Source organism: Pelodiscus sinensis, chromosome 17, assembly GCF_052426305.1.
Source record: "Pelodiscus sinensis isolate ZL-2025 chromosome 17, ASM5242630v1, whole genome shotgun sequence".
Classification (NCBI taxonomy): domain Eukaryota; kingdom Metazoa; phylum Chordata; order Testudines; family Trionychidae; genus Pelodiscus; species Pelodiscus sinensis.
In genome coordinates, this window is record NC_143068.1 from 30,409,881 (window position 1) to 30,429,529 (window position 19,649).

At 49.0% G+C, this 19,649-nt stretch overlaps 1 protein-coding gene across 8 annotated transcripts in view; it reads right to left on the reverse strand.

The window, feature by feature from the left end:
• The window catches only part of MYT1 (myelin transcription factor 1), a 141,388-nt gene extending 131,683 nt beyond the window's left edge, over positions 1–9,705 (reverse strand). For 5 of the 8 annotated variants that reach the window (XM_075901027.2, XM_075901024.2, XM_075901023.2 and 2 more), the window contains exon 1: positions 9,516–9,704. In XM_075901027.2, coding sequence (XP_075757142.2) covers positions 9,516–9,540 — 25 coding nt within the window. In that variant the 5' untranslated portion in view covers positions 9,541–9,704. Of the gene's footprint in view, positions 1–4,326; positions 4,820–9,515 lie in introns of those variants that run through there. The other 3 variants (XM_075901026.2, XM_075901022.2, XM_089769733.1) reach the window with 2 other exon arrangements.
• Positions 9,706–19,649: the final 9,944 nt, after the last annotated feature.

The following is a 19,649-nucleotide window of genomic DNA, read 5'->3' on the forward strand; positions in this document are numbered from 1 at the left end:
GTGCCCTCGCAGCCAGAGCGAGACGCCAATTTCCTCTCAAACTTTCCAACTTTCAGGAGCGAGTCCGTGCGCTCTTTGGAGAAGCCCTGGCGGAGGGACAGGACCCGGCGCCCGCCCCTCCTCATTGCCAGTCACACCCAAACATCTGACTTCACCGCAGCCCGGGGCATACGCTGCGCTGTCCCCTTTCCGCCGGCTGCTTTCTGGGAAACGCGGCCGTCTCATGGGATGAGTTCAACCCAGAGGAAGCCGTGTCTGACCGTTCCTGGAAGCGCGCCCGGGCTATAGTCACCCCCCTGCTGTTCCTCTGCGAGCGGGAGAGGGAACCCAACCTCTCCGTTTCAGGGCGCAGCGCGCAGCTTGGGCGGACACGCGCAAGGAACCAAGTTCTCCCTCTCTGCACTAGATCACAGCCTGTGTGTCACAGCGGGAGAAGGGGGGGGGGAGAATTGCTTCTAATCCAGTGAAGCAAAGAGCTTTGAAAGTCCCACCCCGGGAAGGGGAGGCGAGGAAAGAGCCCACGCAGGGCGCACGCGGACTGCGCTCCATGGCGCACAGGGTTAAGCGTTTCCAAAATGTCTGAGAGTAAAATGGCAGCTGCGCTGACGTTCCGCACACGCAGCTCAGCCCCGCTGAGGGGGGGGGGGGGGGAGGATCATCTGACTTCCAGTAATAATTCAAAAGCTTTCTCCGGCTCCTTCCGGCAAGGCCGTGCGCTCTGGTTACAGGGAGGTGAACCCACACACCGCGCCAGGCAGCTTCTCAGCGCTGGACGGCTGCCATCCGCCAGCCATAAAGAACCTTAAAAAAAAAAGTCGCGGGCTTGAAGGGGTTGGGTTTTATTTTTTGACAACTGCGCCAAAGGTAGCGTCAATAAGGGCACGGCTCTAAAGCTAGGGAGGGCGGCCCCGGGAGGCAGAGATCCATCCGGACAGGGCTGGAGAGCTAGGGAGGGGGTGGGCTGACACCTTCCAGGCACCTGCCCCTCCTCGCCGCCAAGGGCGAATCCACTGGGCGAGGGATTAGAAGTACGTGTGCCCAGGTTGGAAGTACGTGGCCCCAGCTTTGTCTCTGCTTTCAGATTTGGAGTCACTCCAGCGTAGGGGGAGAAAGGAGGGCGGGGAGGAAAAGGGCTAGGCCGGGGTGTTTGGAGCCGCTCTGTGCCTTCGTTGGGACCCCAAGCTGGTCTCCCCGCTTTGCCAGAGACAGGACTCGGGCTGCATTTTGGGAAGCCACCTGGGGAGGCTTCACACGTGCCTCCCTCGCCTCCAGAAACCGAAGCAGGCGCTTAGCCAGCGGGCCCCACCGGCATGTGCCGGACTTTCAGTTTCGGCTGCTAGTCCGCTTAGGAGGCCGCCTCCCGAGCGTGGCTCCTGCCCCTGCCCCGCTTTGATCCAGCCCCTACGAGAGAGCAGCTCGACCCAGCTGGTCTCTTCTCAGGGACCATTCTGCTCCTCCGCTCCCCGGTTTGAAAGCACCTGGGCCTGCGGCCCCTCCCCACCGCGGGATGAGCCGCACGGAGTCAGCATTTGGCCAGCCGCCTTCATACCAACAAACCCGAGCGCAGCAGAAAACGCCAGCCAGGCAGAAAGCACAGCCGGGCAAAGGGGAAACCAGAGGCAGCCTGACGCATGGAACCAGGCCGGACAGCAGCAGCCCCCTGGCGCTCCAGCCACCCACCGCAGCGCCCCGAGAGAGTCCCACTGCGACCTGAACTTGATGAGTGTCACGCCCATTAGCGCTCCAGCCCCGCCCCCAAACACACACACACACACACACTTCAGTTGTAGACAGACACCCAAAGCACTGGAGTAAAGGGGAGGCCTTGTGTGTGTGGGGGAGATACAAATAGTTCTAGAGGACTACAGCAGGGCATTGTTTTGTGAAGCTCAAAATGCACCCCCGAGACGAAGTTATTGAGAGGGATTTTGCACAAGGGGGAGTGGAAGAAAGCGCGAGAAAACCCAACACGTTGGGACCGTGTTATCCCAAATTCACCCCCGTTTAGAGCAGCAGCACACGTGACTGAAGCGACGCATCTTAGCTGGTTTCCTCCACAGGAGTAAATGTCACCCCCCCTTCCCCCAACGAATCGGAGACTGGACACGGTCTGGGGCCTTAGGGAACCCGTGTGGATGTGAAGGAGTCAGACCAGACTCGCCTCTACCTTGCAGGGACCCCCCGGAGCTGCATTTCTGATGCCTACCGCTCCAGTAGCGTAGGGGAGAGGTTAGAGCAGAAGCTTGTCTCTTTACCATAAACGCATCTACGACGCGCTTGGGAAAGCGGGTACAGTGACACGTGCGCGGTAGAAACATCCCAGACTCGGCGCAAAGGGTCGCTTACAAGCCCCCTCGCCACGCAAACCAATTGTGCGGGGAGGGACACAAGGGCAGCAGCGCTACTGTGATCAACACCCGTGTGGTCTTGACACGTTATCCCCAGTGTGACCAATACCCCCCATTCAAAGGAATCCCATAAGAGACCCCAGGGAGCCCGTAGGAGGAGCTGCTGTGCGTGCACTTTGGGCTAAGTTTAAGCCAGGGAGTCGAGCCCCTGGCTCCTTCCAAGAGCACAGCCAGCCCTAGCGAAACCTCCCACACCCATTCCGCAAGAGCAGGGCTGCTTGCTTGCGTAAGAGCATACCTGACCGACCAGCAAAATAAGCTACTTTGGGCTATTTATAGAGCGCACTGGGCTCTCTCGTTAATTAGCAAGCCTGGGTTGGTTGCACGTTCATCAAACTTTCCAGAGTTCCCCTAAGAAGGGAATAGCTCTTCCCAGCGCCCCTCTTTTCTCCACTGTTGTGTATCCTTCAGATTTCAATTCACCCCCCCCCCAAAAAAAAACCCCTAACAACCACCAAACACACCTATTCCCGGCCTCCACCAGGCACAGGCACACCGTGTGACAGTCCTAACAACTACCAACTTCCCTAGAATTCTAGAGCTCACAACCAACCAACACCGTGTCCGGTGGTTCGATCCTTTCTCCCCCCGCTGCAATGCGCGCTGCCCCTGGAACAATAAACAGCATCATACAAAGACGTGCACAGGCGGCATCTCCGCTGCTGGTTTCTATGACAGCCTCGGCGACAACCACTATAAACTCTAATTCCTGGATTTCTCCCCCCCCCACCCCCTTTTGTCTGCCATTAATTAAAGTGACCATATGGAAAAAGCTGATAATAAACAGCAGATGAACCAACGAGAGGGGGGGGGCGAGAAATAAAAGAACCGGCAGAGGGATATGGGGAGGAGGTACTTTGCCTGAAATTGCCTTTCCTGGGGGAAGGATTAGAAGACAAGCAAAGAGGAGCCAACAATGGACGGACGAGGAACACGGTTAGCTCGTGCTCTGACCTCCCCTCCAGGATGTGGAAATGGCGGTCCCCTACAACTACAGACTAATGCTCAGAAAGTCAAAGAGAAAAAGTAGGGGAGAGCCGGGCAGGTCCTGGTTCCAAGCTCGAAGCGAACAGTTCGCTTCAGAACCGGGGCGGGGAGGGGGGATTTCAAAGCTAATATCCTGATGAGTCACAACACAAAGGCCTCCAGCCTCTAGGTATCCGTTCTGCTCAGTGGTTCATGTCCATCTTATTGTGACTTGCTCTTTTGTTGGGGCAGGTCACTTGGAGCGAAAGCCCCTTGAACGTGCCCGCGGTTTTGCTCTCTAAATTGCCCCGAGAGATTGCTCTGGAGGTAGGGAAAGGACTCGAGAGACAGCCCTTGCCACTCAGCAAACTGGGCTGAGGCACCGTTTCCACTTGCTGTGCCAACGTTTTGCGGGGGGTTTAAAAACTTTTCCTCCTGGGTGACTATTTTAAAAGGGACCCTACGAGCACAGCCTCTGATCCAAGCTAGCTAGAAACAAACCTTCCGATTGCTCGGGGTAAACAGAGCACGAAAACAAACATGGCACATTTGCCTCCTGTCTCATCGCTATTCACAGAGAAGTGGGAAGTAGTCAGGGAAAAAAAAAAACCCACAACAACCCTACTCCTCGAACAAGCCACCCAGGAGCTTTTAACACCAAAGTTGCTTTTAAACACCTGCCATTTTCCCCACAGGCTGGTTCCTGTTTTTTAAAACTAGTTCTCTTCACTTAGTTGAAGGGGGGCGATGGGGAAAGCAAAGCTCATGAATGATTTAAGAGCAGACCTAAGACATTGGCTTGCATCCTTCGTACAAAGCAAACAAGAACGAAATAGGTCCCCCCATTCCCTTCAGTAGTTTGAAGGGGGGAGGGAAAAAAAAGAAAATAAAACCAGAGCGCTCACAACCCCAGAAAGAACCAGCAGTCTCAGCATCCTTTCCTTTTCAGTACCTTGGACTGGAGGTTACCACGCAAGAGATCCCCGAGCAAGAAACTAGGAAGCTTGCCTTGTTTTCCTCTCTCTTTAAACAGCTTCTTCTGATAAAGACATAGTGATTCCGCCTGGGGAGCATCCACAGATCCCTAGGTCCACGGGCATTGCTGCTTTCCCCTCTTCCAGAAATAGTCGCAAACTTTCGCAGCTCAAAGCGACGCTAGGCGCGGCCCCCACTCCCACCCCCCCTTAAAGCGCTCTTCAGTCAGAAGCAAAAACATGTCCACGCGAGTCTCGGAAGGCGAGAGAAAAAGAGGAGACTCGTCATCTTAGCAAGACCCCTCGGTTCTCCAGCGTAATTTTAAACCCACCAACCCTGCCTCCCGGAGCAAAGCCTGCCTCTGTGGACATCCACCGTGTTCTCCCAGAGCCCTCTCCTCGGTTCCCATCCAAGGTGAAAAACGCCAGCATTATCTGCCTTTGTCAGCGAAAGAACATAATATTGACTTACCTTTTCCCCTCAGCTATTGTCTGGCCCTTTTCAACATGACATCACGGAAAGCAATCATGAAATTTACATGGGGGGAGGGAGGAGGTTGAGGTGAGGGGGGGGGGGGGGGGAGAGAAGAAGAGAAGAGTTGTTGGAGGATTGCCCGCTTGCCTACACCAGTAACACGCGTGTAAGATGGTTTGTTGGTTTCAATTAAATCGCGGATACTCCTTAGTGTGTGAACTCTTAAGCCTGCTACAGGCGATGTCTCATTTACTTAATGACCGCTCTCATTAATGGAGATGGCACAGAGGGGGCTTGGTGCGCCTTCCCTTTGTAAATACACTACCCATGAACCCTTGGGGTTGCAATATATCTGTTTACTCTCCGAGGTGAAATAAATTTACAGGAGAGCATAGAGAGAGGGAAAAAAGATGGAACTGCTGACTTTTGGGACGGAAGAGAGAACTGGGCGCTGCTTCCCACCCGCCGCCTCCCTCCCCTTCCCCCGCCAGAGCCAACAGAAAGTGCCCCATTTGGCCCCAGATGATTCATAATTAATATGCAGAGTAGTTGGGGCGTCTTTTACGCCACGCACACAGAAGGGCTGCGAATACTCCAGCTGCCATCCTCCCCTCCCCCCGTGTATTCTCGGCTGATGGTACAGTCCAATAATTCCTAATAGCAACAACCAGGGAATGACAGATGCCCTAGGTTAGCATAGCTACAGCGATAGTACTTTACAATATTTATTGGTGGTTAGGAAGATGACCTATCATCATAAAGAAGAGACTGGGAAATTTATCGCCTCTAGGAAACAGGAAGTGCTGCCTGTTACCGGTGTACATATTCAAGGGCCAGTTGAAATATGGACATTTCTTTCTTAAAAGCACCACACCATGTTCCCAGAAAGTCCCTAGTCCCCATCCCACTCCTCAACTTCTCTCTTCCCCCCAAGACGGGAAAAGTGAAGAAGGTTTCAAATGGTTACATCTTTCCTTCTGCCTTGGAAAGGCCCCCCCCCACTCTCTGCTGAAGGTGGGGGGGGGGGAGAAGAGAAGATCGGGATCAGTTCTTCTTTGAAGCCTTCCTGGAAATAGATTCCTCCCCTTCACCCCCCCCCCCCCACCTCCGATCATCATCAGAATGTTTCCCCCCCCCATGCTGGCCGCAGGCTGTTGGGTTCCTAGCAAGGTGGCAGCCTGGGGAGAAGGTGAGGAGGAGTGGTATGAAACTGACATGCTGAGGAGACCGGCTCTTATCAGAGACCCCACGTGGGCAGGGAAGGACAAATCTTAGCCCATCTCCCCTTTGTGGGGCTGGGGCATTGGCACTTTTCGTAGGCGTCGACTGGCACTTTTGAAAAGCGTGGCGGAAAGCGGAGCCTACTGCAAGAAGAGGTGAGCGCTGGGAGAACGGATCAGAACTGCCTTTCCTACCCTCTCGCCTGTCATCTTAATGGAGATGGTTGAAGACACGCTTCAGCACACCAAGGGACTAGAAACCCCTAAGAGCCTTCAGCGGGCCAGGGTTCGGGTGCAGAGCTGGGGGACCGAAGTGGTGGTGTGTGTGTGGAGGGGGGGGGGAGGGTTATAGCCCCCCATCCCTACGCCTCACGAGTCTCTGCCGAGCCAAACCGATACCCTAGTTCAGCCCCATAAGGTCAGAAAAGCCAAGAGCAGACAGACAAAAGTTGCAACCTCAGCATAGTCAAACACTCCCCTCAAATCATTTATTCTCTGCCCTCTCCCCTCCTCAGCACGCTGCAGAAAGGAGCATCTCGCCTGTGCCCATCTTTATGGCACCTGTGTGTGCGCGCGAGAGAGAGGAAGTCAATAACTGTCAGTTACTAAAGAATCCATCATTAAGCCGGGAGGTGTCATCATGGGCCCACATCCTATCCCCATCCACACCCAATGGCTTTGATCGTCCTGGGTACTGCTAGGAGCCCCAGAGTAATAATCCTTCCCCCCACTTCTCACCCATCCCCCAACCCCCTACTATTCGACCAAAGCCCATGTCCTTATTTACCTATTTGGAATATCCGCTATTTGTTATTAATGACTTTACCTATTTAAAATGGAGGGGTTGTAACAACATTCTAACCATAGAACGTTGAGAGTATGGGGGGGGGGGGGGAGAATAACTCTTACAATGCCCTTTTCCATGATGCAGGCCCAGCCAGTAGTTCTCGCCTGAGCTCCTAAGCCATTAACATAAAAGGACGAATTCAGCTGAGAGTGTTCCTGAAAAGCCATTTTCTATCTCCTTTGGACATGCTGCGAGGACAGGGATCTCTTACATCCTAAACCTTTGGCATTCAGAAATTCTATTAAACTCTTATCTCTAGGCAGCAGGCCTGGTGCTACACTACATCTTCATTGTTCGGCATTCAAGATAGAATCAAAGGGAGGAATCAGGCGGGATCAGCTTCATTCTGTGAACAATGCTGGATGCGACTCTTGAATGCTATTTCATTCCCACACCTCACGCTAAAAGTTGGGAAACAAAAGCAAGGCAGATAGTACGAAAAAACAAGAGAAAAAGGGCGGCTGTGTAGTTTATGCACACACCACGCACCCAACCTCGAAGTGTACTTCTAAAATGTATCCTGGAACTCTAAAGTTATGCAATTCCGCTGTTTATTCCGCCCTCCCCCCCGCCGAGTCTTTGCAGTTTCCAAACTTGTAAACCCCAAACCAGCCCACCTAGATTTAGACAGCGTAAGGCTAAAATGTATCGTTATCATCACTAAATTATTGTTAACGTGACACAAAACATGGAGGTTGTTATTGTTCTTTTAAACCTAGCACTGTTGTCTAAAACGAAGATAAATTGCTTACATGCTTAATTTATGTATCGTTAAAACACTCGGCAACACACATAATGGGTCGGGCGACTTAAGACGAAGTTTTCAACTTTTAAAAGCCGCCGGAAAGCGAGAAAAATGGAAGCAAATGCAGGCACCCACTGGACAATCAGCACTAGTGAAATGGACAGCTCCTGTCCTTTTTTATGGGCAATTGCTGCTATCCATTAGTTAGCAACACCCGCCCTCGTGAAAGCGCCTAACGTCACGATCACAGCTAAGCAAAGCTGTTGCAAAGGCGACAGTCTTTGTTTTCTTTTAATCGACACGTCACACCGAGAAGCATAGAATGCCAATGCCCTGGGTTTTTAAAACTGTAAATGTTATTTCTGATTTTTCAGTAGCCACTTTGACAGAGGAAACACGGTTCTTTTCCTTTGAAACAGAATGGATAGTGGGAATCATTAGAACCTTAGAGGCTGCAAACTGAAACTGACCCGTTTCATTTTGAGGATCTTACAAAATTGAAAGATTAAAAAAACAGAATGGATTATATTTATCCTCTCTCATTTAAAAGCTGGATCATGAGTCATTTAAAACCTGAATTATAAGTCTAAGGCTGTTTAAGATCCAAATGTAATTATTTGTGTACATCCACACAGCAAAATGCTAAGCTGCAATTTACTGCTTCTTAAAGCCTCTTTCCAAGTACTTCGGGTCTCCAACTTGGTGCATTTATAATTGGCACCAATTTCTACGGTGGCCAGCTGGGGGGTGAAAGATTTTTCTTGTTTCTTTCTGAAAGCTTCGATTGCAGATGGGCCGGCTGCCTTAATGCCTCAGACTACAATTAGCGCTGTTTGCCGAATAGAAGTGGCCAGCATTAATATTGTATATGGGACAGCTGAAGGGTTGGGGAAAGAAAGCCCTGCCCACTGTAGGCCCCTGGCAGATGGAACACCGCCACACACACACAAAAACTTTTCAGAGCCGGCGGTTTCTAGAAAACGTCTTTGTCTCAGTTTGCAGTTGGAAGCTTAAGAAAAAAAAACCACCACACACACCCTGCTACTAATTTTTGGAAAGCATCAGCTTCCTTGTCAGGCCCATGAATTTTTTTTTTTTTTTTTTACATAACAACCTTGCTTTTTCGACATGGCATTTAGAAACCATAACTGGCACACCACTTCAACATCTAACAGGCTTCAGTCAGCTTTATATTTGACCTACTCCCCTCCCCCATTTATCTCCTAATACGCAAAAGCTGAGAAGGCTGGCCAAAGCTGTATTCAAACAACCCGAGAAAGCAACAGAGAAAGAGCCCTTATTCGCCCTCCCTCCCTCCCTTTTTTGGCAATACACAGAAGACCTGGTAAAAAAAAAAAAACATTATTTTTGGAATCTACTTTCAGCAAGCAAAGGTGAGAGTCACACCGATTTTCTCCTATTTTGTAAGCGTGTTTTTAGATCTAAAAGCTGTTGCAGCTGAAATCGAGTTTAGCCGTGTCAATTTTTTTTTGACAACGAGATTTTTTTTTTTAAATCAGATTGGCACTTGCTAAACGCTAGAAGTGAAGGTTTACTTTTAAAATGGAAATGTATTCAGGAACATCTCTACGGACACATCCTCAAAAGAGGAGAGGCCAGAGAGGGATTTTTTTAAGGGCTTGTTCCTGGCCTCCCCCTCGACATATTTTCCTTTCTGAGCCACATACATTTGAAAAAAGATTAAATTGGAGGCACGCTTTGAAGTTAGTCATTTTCACACAGACTCTCTTTGCTTGGAGCATTGAAATTGACATGTAACACAGACGCGGAAGAGACCGGCTAGGAAGCTGCGAGGAAGGAAAACAAAACAAACCAAAAGTCACAGAAGGCAAGAAAAGTTGAGAGAGGCTTTTACGAACCAAGGAAAGTCCCACACAGCTTCATCCTTGCTAGCGAATTAGCCACCGCCTCCCCGCCAGGAAAAAAAAAACCAAAACACAACAGCTCAAGTCAGAAGTTACTTCATCCCTGCAAAAAGTTACACTCCAGAGCAAAAACTTATGTGCTTGAGAGGCCCACAGAGAGAGGCAGCCTGGCCAATAGGAGCTCGCTGAGCTGCTAATTACAAATCCATGCTGCGTACGCGGCGGCCAATCCCAGGTCTGCAGAGCGCACAATGGTTCTTCAGGCTGGAGACAATGGGAAGTTGCCGCCCCGGGCTGAGCATGCGCGCCGGGGGCGCAGCGTGTTCTTGCTAACCAAGTGCAAACTCCCCACCAAGGGAGCTTTTTGGCTGGAGCGCAGCGGTGCCCCGTGTAAGCAGCCACAGGCTATAGATTTGCAGCCCCAAGTTCCGAAGCAAAGTCTGCTGTGTGTGGGGGTGTCCTCTGCCCTCTCCTCTAAGCGTCCTGGTGCCATTTCTGCTTTAAAGGCACAATTAGTATAGAGGCATCTGCCTGATCCAAACAGGGGGGCTTTCTAAAGTGACACCAGTCTTAGAAACTTCAGGGGGTACCCTAGTTAATCTGTATAGGATACACTTCAAAACAATAGTCTGGTAGCACTTTAAAGACAACAAAACATGTAGATGAGGAGGTGGAGGTGGGACTTGGAGATCTATGGCCCTCTCCACCGAGGCGGAAGTTTACGTGCCTGCTGCCAACGCGCACATTGTTGAAACAGATCCACCTGGCCCGCTGGGGGTCTTCGACACAGACATTTCATTTCAGATTTGGGTTCTTTCATCCTGTCTCTGTGGGTCTGTCCTGGTTTCTCTCACTGGGTAGTGCATGTTATGCTTTGGTAAAGTACAGGGTATGTGGATGATGTGTGTGTATGTAGGCCAGGGGATCTTGGCTGTTTCCAAACTGTAAAGGGCAGTCCTGCCTCTAAGGGACAGATGGTCTCGCTGTAACTGATCCCAGCTGGGGAAAACTGGCTAAAGGCCAGGGAGGAGCCCTTTCCTGGGCCTCCCAGATGGAGGGGGAGAGGGGGAGGAACTGAGTTACCACTAACTCCTAAAGATAAAACGGGTGTGTTTATGTAGGGCAGCGGTGAACTTTTATGGCCCGGTTGGGTTGGGCTTTCTGTGGGCCAGGTGACCTGTTGCCCAGCATGCTGACATGGAAAGCAGGTGACCCTTTCTTCTTGGTCTTGAGTGTTTTGTCTGGTGGACCCCTTGGCTCTCTCCAAAACCCCCGCAACACAAAGCCCGATTGTCAGGAGGCAAACCATACCCGCAGACCATCGGGAGCAAGGGAGAGAATTGGAAGCCCTAGGAGCAGGGAGGTAGGCAGAGAGAGAGGGCACCCCCCCCCCCACACACACACTCAAGCTCCTCTCTTCACATCTTGGGTAATTTGGGAAATGGAAGGAGGGAGCCCGCAGTTTGAGGGACAGGTGGCAACAGTAATAAGGAGCAGGGACAAAGCTGATATTCACTGAAGGGGAGTTTAAGGCAATTTATCCCAGCAGGATGCAACTCTGGCGGGGGGGGGGGGGGAGTTATTATTATTTTTGTTTTTATTATTGGAGCAGTGGGGATGGTATAAAGGTTACCAAAGAATAACAAACAAGAGACTAATGTCCTCTTTGGCCAAGATTTTTCGCTGATCCCTTTGTTTAAAGAAGCTCAGTTTCTTAATCCAGATTTCATTGGCGGGGAAAGGTTGGAGGGAAAAAGCTTTGCAGATTCCCTTCACCCCTGCCCCCCCTCCACTTTGGCATCTTTAAGTGCACTGTTGCTTCCATGATCCTCCATTAGCCTTGGGGGGTTACGAAATAAAGTCATCAGTGACTTGAATCAGAAAATGGAGATTACATGTAAAACCAAAGTCCAACAGCTGGCCCAGTTCTGCCACCGATACTCCATCTGAGTCGTATCTAACTGCAGAAGGGGCAGTTTGCGTTGCAAGGGGACTCCCTGAAAAGCTGAGCATAAGAAAGGGTGGAAGAACCAGACCTCAAATAAATTCCAATTGGACAAATGCTGTTAATGTATCCGAATGGGGAGAAAAAGAAACCATCCTCTTTAATCTACTACAACCACTTTTCTTTATGTTGGTGGCTTCCTCGGTGCTGAACATCCTGTCCTTTTATTGTCTTTCCAGCCCCACTTTGGCAGATGAGCAGTGCCTTTGTGAAAGGCTCGGCTCTTGCAAAATGACTTTCACAATTATGTCCTGGCAATTTGAAACTTTTGTCCTTCTCTCATCTTCAGCCTCCTGGGGCTTTAATGGCAGACAGCAAAGTGCCTTCCTCCTTCTCCATCTCACTCCCCGGGCAGCTGCAGTGGCCGGAGATTTACCAAGGTCACTTCCCTTCACTTACTGCCTGCATTTCATGCATGGAGGAGAGTTCAAATTGATGTATGTCAGGAGAAACACAAGAGATGAATCAGGGTTTTTTAAAATATTTGCTATCTAAGGCCCATAAACAAATACAGGAGCACTCCAAAATGGCTTGTCTTGCACAGATAAGTAGTAAGCTTAAAGAAGAAATAAACTGGACAGGTGTTGGACCAAACATTTCCACATTTACTCAAACATATCTGGAGCCTTTATGGGCCAGATCTTACTGTCTCTGCTCTTGACTTCTGACAGTAAAATGTCGCAGACTGCAGAATTTTGCCTGGCAAGTGATGGATGAACACAAAGCAACAGAGAATGCGTAGTCCAGAAACATTTCTGTGACATGTTTGGGGAGGCCACGTTGCTGATGAATGGAACTAGTCAGGGGGAAAACTCAGTGAAAAATTCATTTTTATATGTCTGCTTTTTGTTGAAATGCAAGATCTGGAAGAAATTTCAGTGGCAAATTTCATCCAACCTTCACATTGTAGAGAGCGCAACCTGGTGTGGGTTTGTTTCAAAGCACAATATGAGAATAAGCAGCTACTCACAATACATGGAATTTCAGCCAGCACCTTGCAACATGCCAGTGCCGTGAAACAATCCCAAACTTTCATTCTTTTTTACTTTGGTCTCGGATTTATTACATTCACGCTTGGCGTGTAATTATGCATATACACACATACAGCAGTAAGCCTGGATGACTTGCACCTGAGAATTATACCAAGATGGGTCAAGAGAAATATCAAAACTCCTGAAAATAAATATCAATGCCTTATGGGCATCACTGTGACCCCAGGGCTCAGTTTTACATCCTGCTGAAGTGCAGTTTTATCAGCAACTAAAATAACCTTAGTCCTGGAGGAACACAACTAAGACAAGATTTGGTGTCAGCTCTAGTTGGGTATAGTCAATAGTCAAGACACAGATTGGGACTCATAGGAAGTAGCATCTTTCCTCTTTTTGCATCCTCCCCTGACTTCCTGTTCTCTGTCACACCAGATATGAGTTACTTGTCTTCCCTTCCAAAGACCTCCCCTTCATCACCTTAGCCCGCAGTTCCTGTCATCTCTCCTTCAGTAGCAAGAGACCGACTTCCACCTCCGATCTGCTGGGGTTATCAGACTCTATTGCCTCCTGGTCACATTTTCAGACGTGCACCTTTGTGCTTTCTCCCATGCTATTCCTAACGCAAGGGCAGGGCTGCTGGTGAATATCTGCAAAGCCACTTCACTGTTCCCTTCAAATCCCTCCTTAAAACTCTGCTTTGCCATGATACTTATGAAAAACTTGGCAATGGTTTGGGTGCTGGTCTGCAGAGACTACTGCTTAGTCTGCTGGACAGTATTTTCTCCCTGTGCTATTCCTTCTGTCTGAATGTCTCTGTTGTCTCTTGTTTTGTGCTTAGATTGTAAGTTCTTTGTGGGCAGGGGCCATCTTCTCTTCCATGTTTGTACAGCAGCTAGCACAACTGAGTCCTGGGCAATGTTCCCTTTAATTTTTTCCATCCATGCGCGGAATACATTTTGTTATGTGCACTGAGGTCTGTGTGGATGTGCACCACCACTAGAAACACATGCTGCCGGCTGTGGGCACTCTGCTAAGCAGCAGAGCTGCATTGGAATCTCTCCTGAGTCCAAGCGCTTCACTTACAGGGAACACTGATTGAGGTGTGCTATGGGAAGACCAATGAATAATTGACATAGAATAGCAGTAAGTCTATACTCTTCTAAAAGGAGAGGTGTCCATCATGCCATCTGCAACAGAGACCATTTGAGAAGACTTGAGAAATTTCTAGGGGGAGGCAGGCCCCCAACCCCGCCTACAGCTCTGCCCCTTCTGCTGAGGCCCCACCCCCACCACGGGGACGGGAGGAAGAGCAGTGCACCGAACATGTGCCACCCCACCATGGGAAGGGGAAGAGCACACAGAATCCCCAGAACAGTGGGGAGGGAAAAAGACACACAGCTCCAACCCCCCATCCCTGGGAGCAGTGGGGGGAGGAGGCCACGTGCCTATGCCCCCCACCCCCACCATGGGGAGGAGAAGAGCACATGCATGCCCCAGCATCCCGGAATAGCAGGGAGGGAAGAAGACGCACAGCCTTCCCCCCCCCCCCAGGGAATAACGGAGAGGGAAGAAGACGCACAGCCTTCCCCCCCCCAGGGAATAACGGGGAGGGAAGAAGACGCACAGCCTTCCCCCCCCAGGGAATAACGGGGAGGGAAGAAGACGCACAGCCTTCCCCCCCAGGGAATAACGGGGAGGGAAGAAGACGCACAGCCTTCCCCCCCCAGGGAATAACGGGGAGGGAAGAAGACGCACAGCCTTCCCCCCCCAGGGAATAACGGGGAGGGAAGAAGACGCACAGCCTTTCTTCCCCCCCCCCCCAGGGAATAACGGGGAGGGAAGAAGACGCACAGCCTTTCTTCCCCCCCAGGGAATAGTGGGGAGGGAAGAGGCACATCCTAAACAATTCCCAACAGGCATGGCCCCTCCTTTGAGAGGGGGAGCTCTCCAGTTATCTCTGGACTGTTTGCCTCTGTAGGAAGTCACTTACCCCATCCCGTGGTGCCTCACTTTCCCAGCACAACGAGGGAGCCGCGGCACGCATAGATTGTCAAGCTCCGCTTGATGGGCACTGTCAAAACTGCCAGAGTGTGGTGACAATAAACATTGTAGCTGGCGAACAATTTGCTGCAAAAACGATTTGACCCTGAAATCAAGTTCTGCTGCTACGCACGCTTTGTCGCCAAATATTTGCCTGTTAGCTGACAAGGTTCAGTTTCCAAGGGATTTTCTATGCCCAGGAACAATCTGCTTCCAACACTGGGATGCTGGGAACTCAGAGGGTGAGCAAAGTTTCATCATCAGATGGTGGCCGCGTGTAAAATAATTAATGCCCCAAATAAGTAGAAGAACTGAGGATGGGGGGGGGGGGCACTATTTGACTGTGAGGCAGCCTCAGTCTTTAATTGGTGTCAGAGCCATTCACCTGTATGTTAGCTGTCGTTCTTATTAAGTTACAGTGGTGGCAAGATGAAGATGTCTTTTTGTGCTAGGCACTGTACATTCCCTTTCTGGAAGAGCTTACAATTTAAATAGGCAACGCAGACTACAGGCAGGAGAAAGGAAGTATTTTAGTGCCATCATTTTACAGTTGGGGAAACTGAGGCACACCGTGATTAGGTAAGTGGCCTAGGGTCCCGTGGCAGATCTGGGGACTGAAAGCCAATCTCCTGAGTCCCAGTACAAAAGAACATAGAACATAAGAATGGCCGTACTGGGTCAGACCAAAGGTCCATCTAGTCCAGTAGCCTGTCTACCAACAGTGGCCAGCGCCAAGTGCCCCAGAGGGGGTGGACCAAAGACAATGATCAAGCGATTTGTCTCCTGCCATCCTTCTCCAGCCTCTGACAAACAGAGGCCAGGGACACCATTTCTATCCCCTGGCTAATAGCCTTTTATGGACCTAACCTCCATGAAATTATCTAGCTTCTCTTTAAACTCTGTTATAGTCCTAGCATTCACAGCGTCCTCCAGCAAGGAGTTCCACAGGTTGACTACACGTTGTGTGAAGAACTTTCTTTTATTTGGTTTAAACCTGCTACCCATTAACTTCATTTGGTGTCCTCTAGTTCTTCTATTATGGGAACTAATAAATAACTTTTCTTTATTCACCCTCTCCACACCACTCATGATTTCATATACCTCTATCATATTCCCCCCTTTGTTTCCTCTTTTCTAAACTGAAAAGTCCCAGTTGCTTTAACCTCTCTTCATATGGGACCCGTTCCAAACCCCTAATCATTTTAGTTGCCCTTTTCTGAACCCTTTTTAAGGTCAAAATATCTTTTTTGAGGTGAGACCACATCTGTACACAGTATTCAAGATGTGGGCGTACCATAGTTTTATACAGGGGCAGTAAAATATTCTGGGTCTTATTTTCTATCCCTTTCTTAATAATTCCTAACATCCTATTTGCCTTTTTGACCACCACTGCACACTGTGTGGAAGTTTTCAGAGAACTATCCACAATAACTCCAAAATCTCTTTCCTGATTTGTCGTAGCCAAATTAGCCCCCATCATACTGTACATATAGTTGGGGTTATTTTTTCCAACGTGCATTACTTTACACTTATCCACATTAAATTTCATTTGCCATTTTGTTACCCAGTTACCCAACATCTTTTCTTTCTGGTTGGAAACCAAGATATGAGGATGAGAATCAATATGTGTCCAAGGCACTGTTGACATTCATACAGTGGGAGGAGCAAAAGGTCACTTTGAAAAGATATATTTTAGGTCAAATGTTCAAAAATAGCCTCTAACCTAGTAATAATAATTCTGGAGGCCCCATTACTCGCACCTACAAATAAAATCTATTTGGAGTTTGCAAAATCAGCCCAAGGTTTTGGATGTACAGTCTATTTGTGTGGATTAATCACTTTACAAAGATTATCAGAGCTATGCATACCCATGCATAGATCTAGAAAACATGACCTCTGAGGGAAGACTGAAAGAATTGGGTTTGTTTAGTTTAGAAAAGAGAAGATTGAGAGAAGACATGATAGCGGTTTTCAAGTACCTAAAAGGGTGTTACAAGGAGGAGGGAGAAAAATTGTTCTCCTAGGCCTCTGATAATAGGACAAAAAACAATGGTTTTAAATTGCAGCAAGGGAGGTTTTGATTGAACATTAGGAAAAACTTCCTAAATGTCAGGGTGGTTAAACACAGGAATAAATTGCCCAGGGAGGCTGTGGAATCTCCAACACTGGCGATATTTAAGAGCAGGTTAGACAGACATCTATCAGGGATGATCTAGATGGTGCTTGGTCCTGCTGTGAGGGCAGGCGACTGGACTTGAAGACCTTTCGGGGTCCCTTCCAGTTCTAGTCCTCTATGATTCTATGCCTTACACACACCTCTGTAATCTTCACATGCAAATTTAAAGCCTGGGAAATTTGGATCTTACACCGGCAGAGTCTTGATTCTGTGACTGTAATTGCACACACAATTTTCACCCACATTTATGCAAAGAGCCAGTTAGGTATCAACTTCGTCATTTGCATATAACTGTTACTGTGGTTGCATGTATTACCATGGTGATTATATTAATAGCCACAGAAAAGATGTGTGCTGATTAGTTTTGCAGGTGTAAAAATCTGGACTTTATAGCCTCCGGACCATTTATTTCTGCTTGATATTGCACGAAAACGTTCAATGCAGCGTGACATTTAGAAATCATTGCCCTGTTCAAAGTTTTAAAACTCGGGTTTGAAACCAGAGAGATCACCTCTCCTTCTAGACGCCTGTGACAAAAATAGTGGAGGTAGAGTCTAGTGAGAAGGCAGGGAGCTGAGGGCTGGGAGACCCAGATTCCATGCTTGGCTCTGCTACTGACTGGGCATGTGACCTTTGGGAAATTGCTGCACCTTGTTCTTCTTGTTCATCATGTTGATTATGGTTGTGTCCCAGGACTGACTAAGAATGGGGCCCTGTTGTGCTGGGGTGCTGTACAAATGGAGGAGCAGACAGTCCTTGCTCTAGAAAGCTCACAAGATAATCCGATGGGACAGGCAGTGGGGGATGGAGTAGACCGCACCATCAGAGTGAATAGTGCGGTAGAGGCAAGCAGACATCCTGGTACTTCAACATCTTATTCTGGAGTGGGTGAAATTAGGACAGGTTCAGCGGAATGGGAAAGAAAAGAGAAGGGTGGGATACACCCAAGGAAAGGGAGCGAGGGGGGCAGGGTGTATAGAGGGTAAGAAAGAGGGTGTAAAGCAAAGCTGATGAGATTTGGAGGGCAGAGGAGGGAGAGAGCTGGAGCAAACACCCAGAAAAACAGAGAAAGTCTAGGCAACACTGTAGAAAGTTCTAGAAGTGTGTGTGTGTGTGTGTGTGTGTGTGTGTGTGTGTGTGTGTGTGTGTGTGTGTGTGTGTGTGTGTGTGTGTGTGACCTCTCTGGCTATGTCTAGACTGCAGGCTTCTTTCGGAAGAAGCTTTTCCAGAAGAGACCTTCCAGAAAAACGTCTTCCGAAAGAGAGCGTCCACACTGCCAAAACGTATCGAAAAGTGATGTGCTTTTTTGAAAGCTAGCGCGCACACTGATTGGATGCTATCTCGCATTTCAGTTGTGATTACTGCCTACTGAGTGGCCACCAGGATACCTGTGCTTTTTCCTGGAGCCTCTTCTTTCGAAAAAACACTCTCTTCCGCATCCACACACGCCTTTTTCCGAAAAAGCTTTTTCAGAAAAAGGCTTCTTCCTCATAGAAAGAGGTTTGCCGCTGTCAGAAAAACCTCTCCATTCTTTTGACTTTCTATGGAAAGAATGTAATTGCAGTGTGGACATGTATCGTTTTTCCAGAAAAACGGCTGTTTTTCTGGAAAAAACCTGCAGTGTAGACACACCGTCTATCTTGCCAATTTAGAGTATTCAGGTGTTTGGGGCCTGGGCTTTCTCTTGCTTATTTTATGTGCGCTGCCTAACATAATGAGGCTCTGATTTTGGTTGGCATCTCAAGGCACTAATGACACTCATCACTGCTGGGGAATCCAGCAAGGAAAGCTGTCACCAAAAGATTCAAGGGGAAAAAAGTGACATTTCTTTAATTTTTAGCTCCATTCCCTCTCTCCTCCCCCCCTCCCCCGTCTTTCCCTCCCTCCACTGCTGAAATGAGAGGCTGCTATTCCTGGCAGAAGTTTGTCATCTCGCCTAAAAAAACATTTCACACCTTTGTCCGGTGGGTGGATTTGCAGCACAAAACACTGCCCATTGCTGGCAGCAGAGATACAAATCCACCGTGGAACAAATCCCCAAGTACATGCCTATCCCATTTTGCAAGGGCACGCAAGCAGGGATTCCTGTGCGTTCCACACGTCTCTGCTCCCTAGCGCTGTTGGTGGTGAGGTTACGGGATCAGGGACACAACGAGGGAAGAGAAACAGCAAGCAGGGCAACCAAGCATGAGGGTGCCCCAGGAAACATCACTGATGAAACCGAGGCGAGCGGGAGCCAGCTTGTGACTTGGTTAATGGCAGAATGACATTTACAAAAGTGCGGCCTGTCTCTGTAAACAGTGACACGCTCACAGACAGCAGCTGGTGATGGTGATATCACAGGCAAAGGACCAATGACTGAGGAAGCAATACTTCCAGCAGTGAGTCAGGCCTGAAAACTGACCTGGTTCAGCTGACTACAGAGACATGTCAGCTTAATACTCATTGAACAGTGGAATGCGGAAAGGGACTTTGAATCAGCCAGTGCCCTTTTGCTTCAGGTCCCTTTACCACTAGTGCAAGCAGAGATGAGACAGGGGGGCTAAGATGCCAGAAGTGAGCTGTCAGGTATCGAGTTATAGGAGTAGGAGGTAGGCAGCACAACCAGCCACAGGTTCTTAATTCAGGGGCTCCTGGAATTCATTGAAGATTGATTAAAAAGACGTGGACTTTTCAGTTTAGAAAAGAGGAGACAAAGGGGGGATAGGATAGAGGTCTATAATGGTGTGGAAAAAGTGAATAAGGAAAAGTTATTTACTTATTCTCACAATAAAAGAACTCGGGGTCACCAATAGGCAGCAGGTTTATAACAAACAAAAGGAAGTTTTCCTTCAATCAGCACATAGTCAACCTGTGGAACTCCTTGCCAGAGGATGCGGCGAAGGCTAGAACTTTAACAGGGTTCAAAAAAGAGCTAG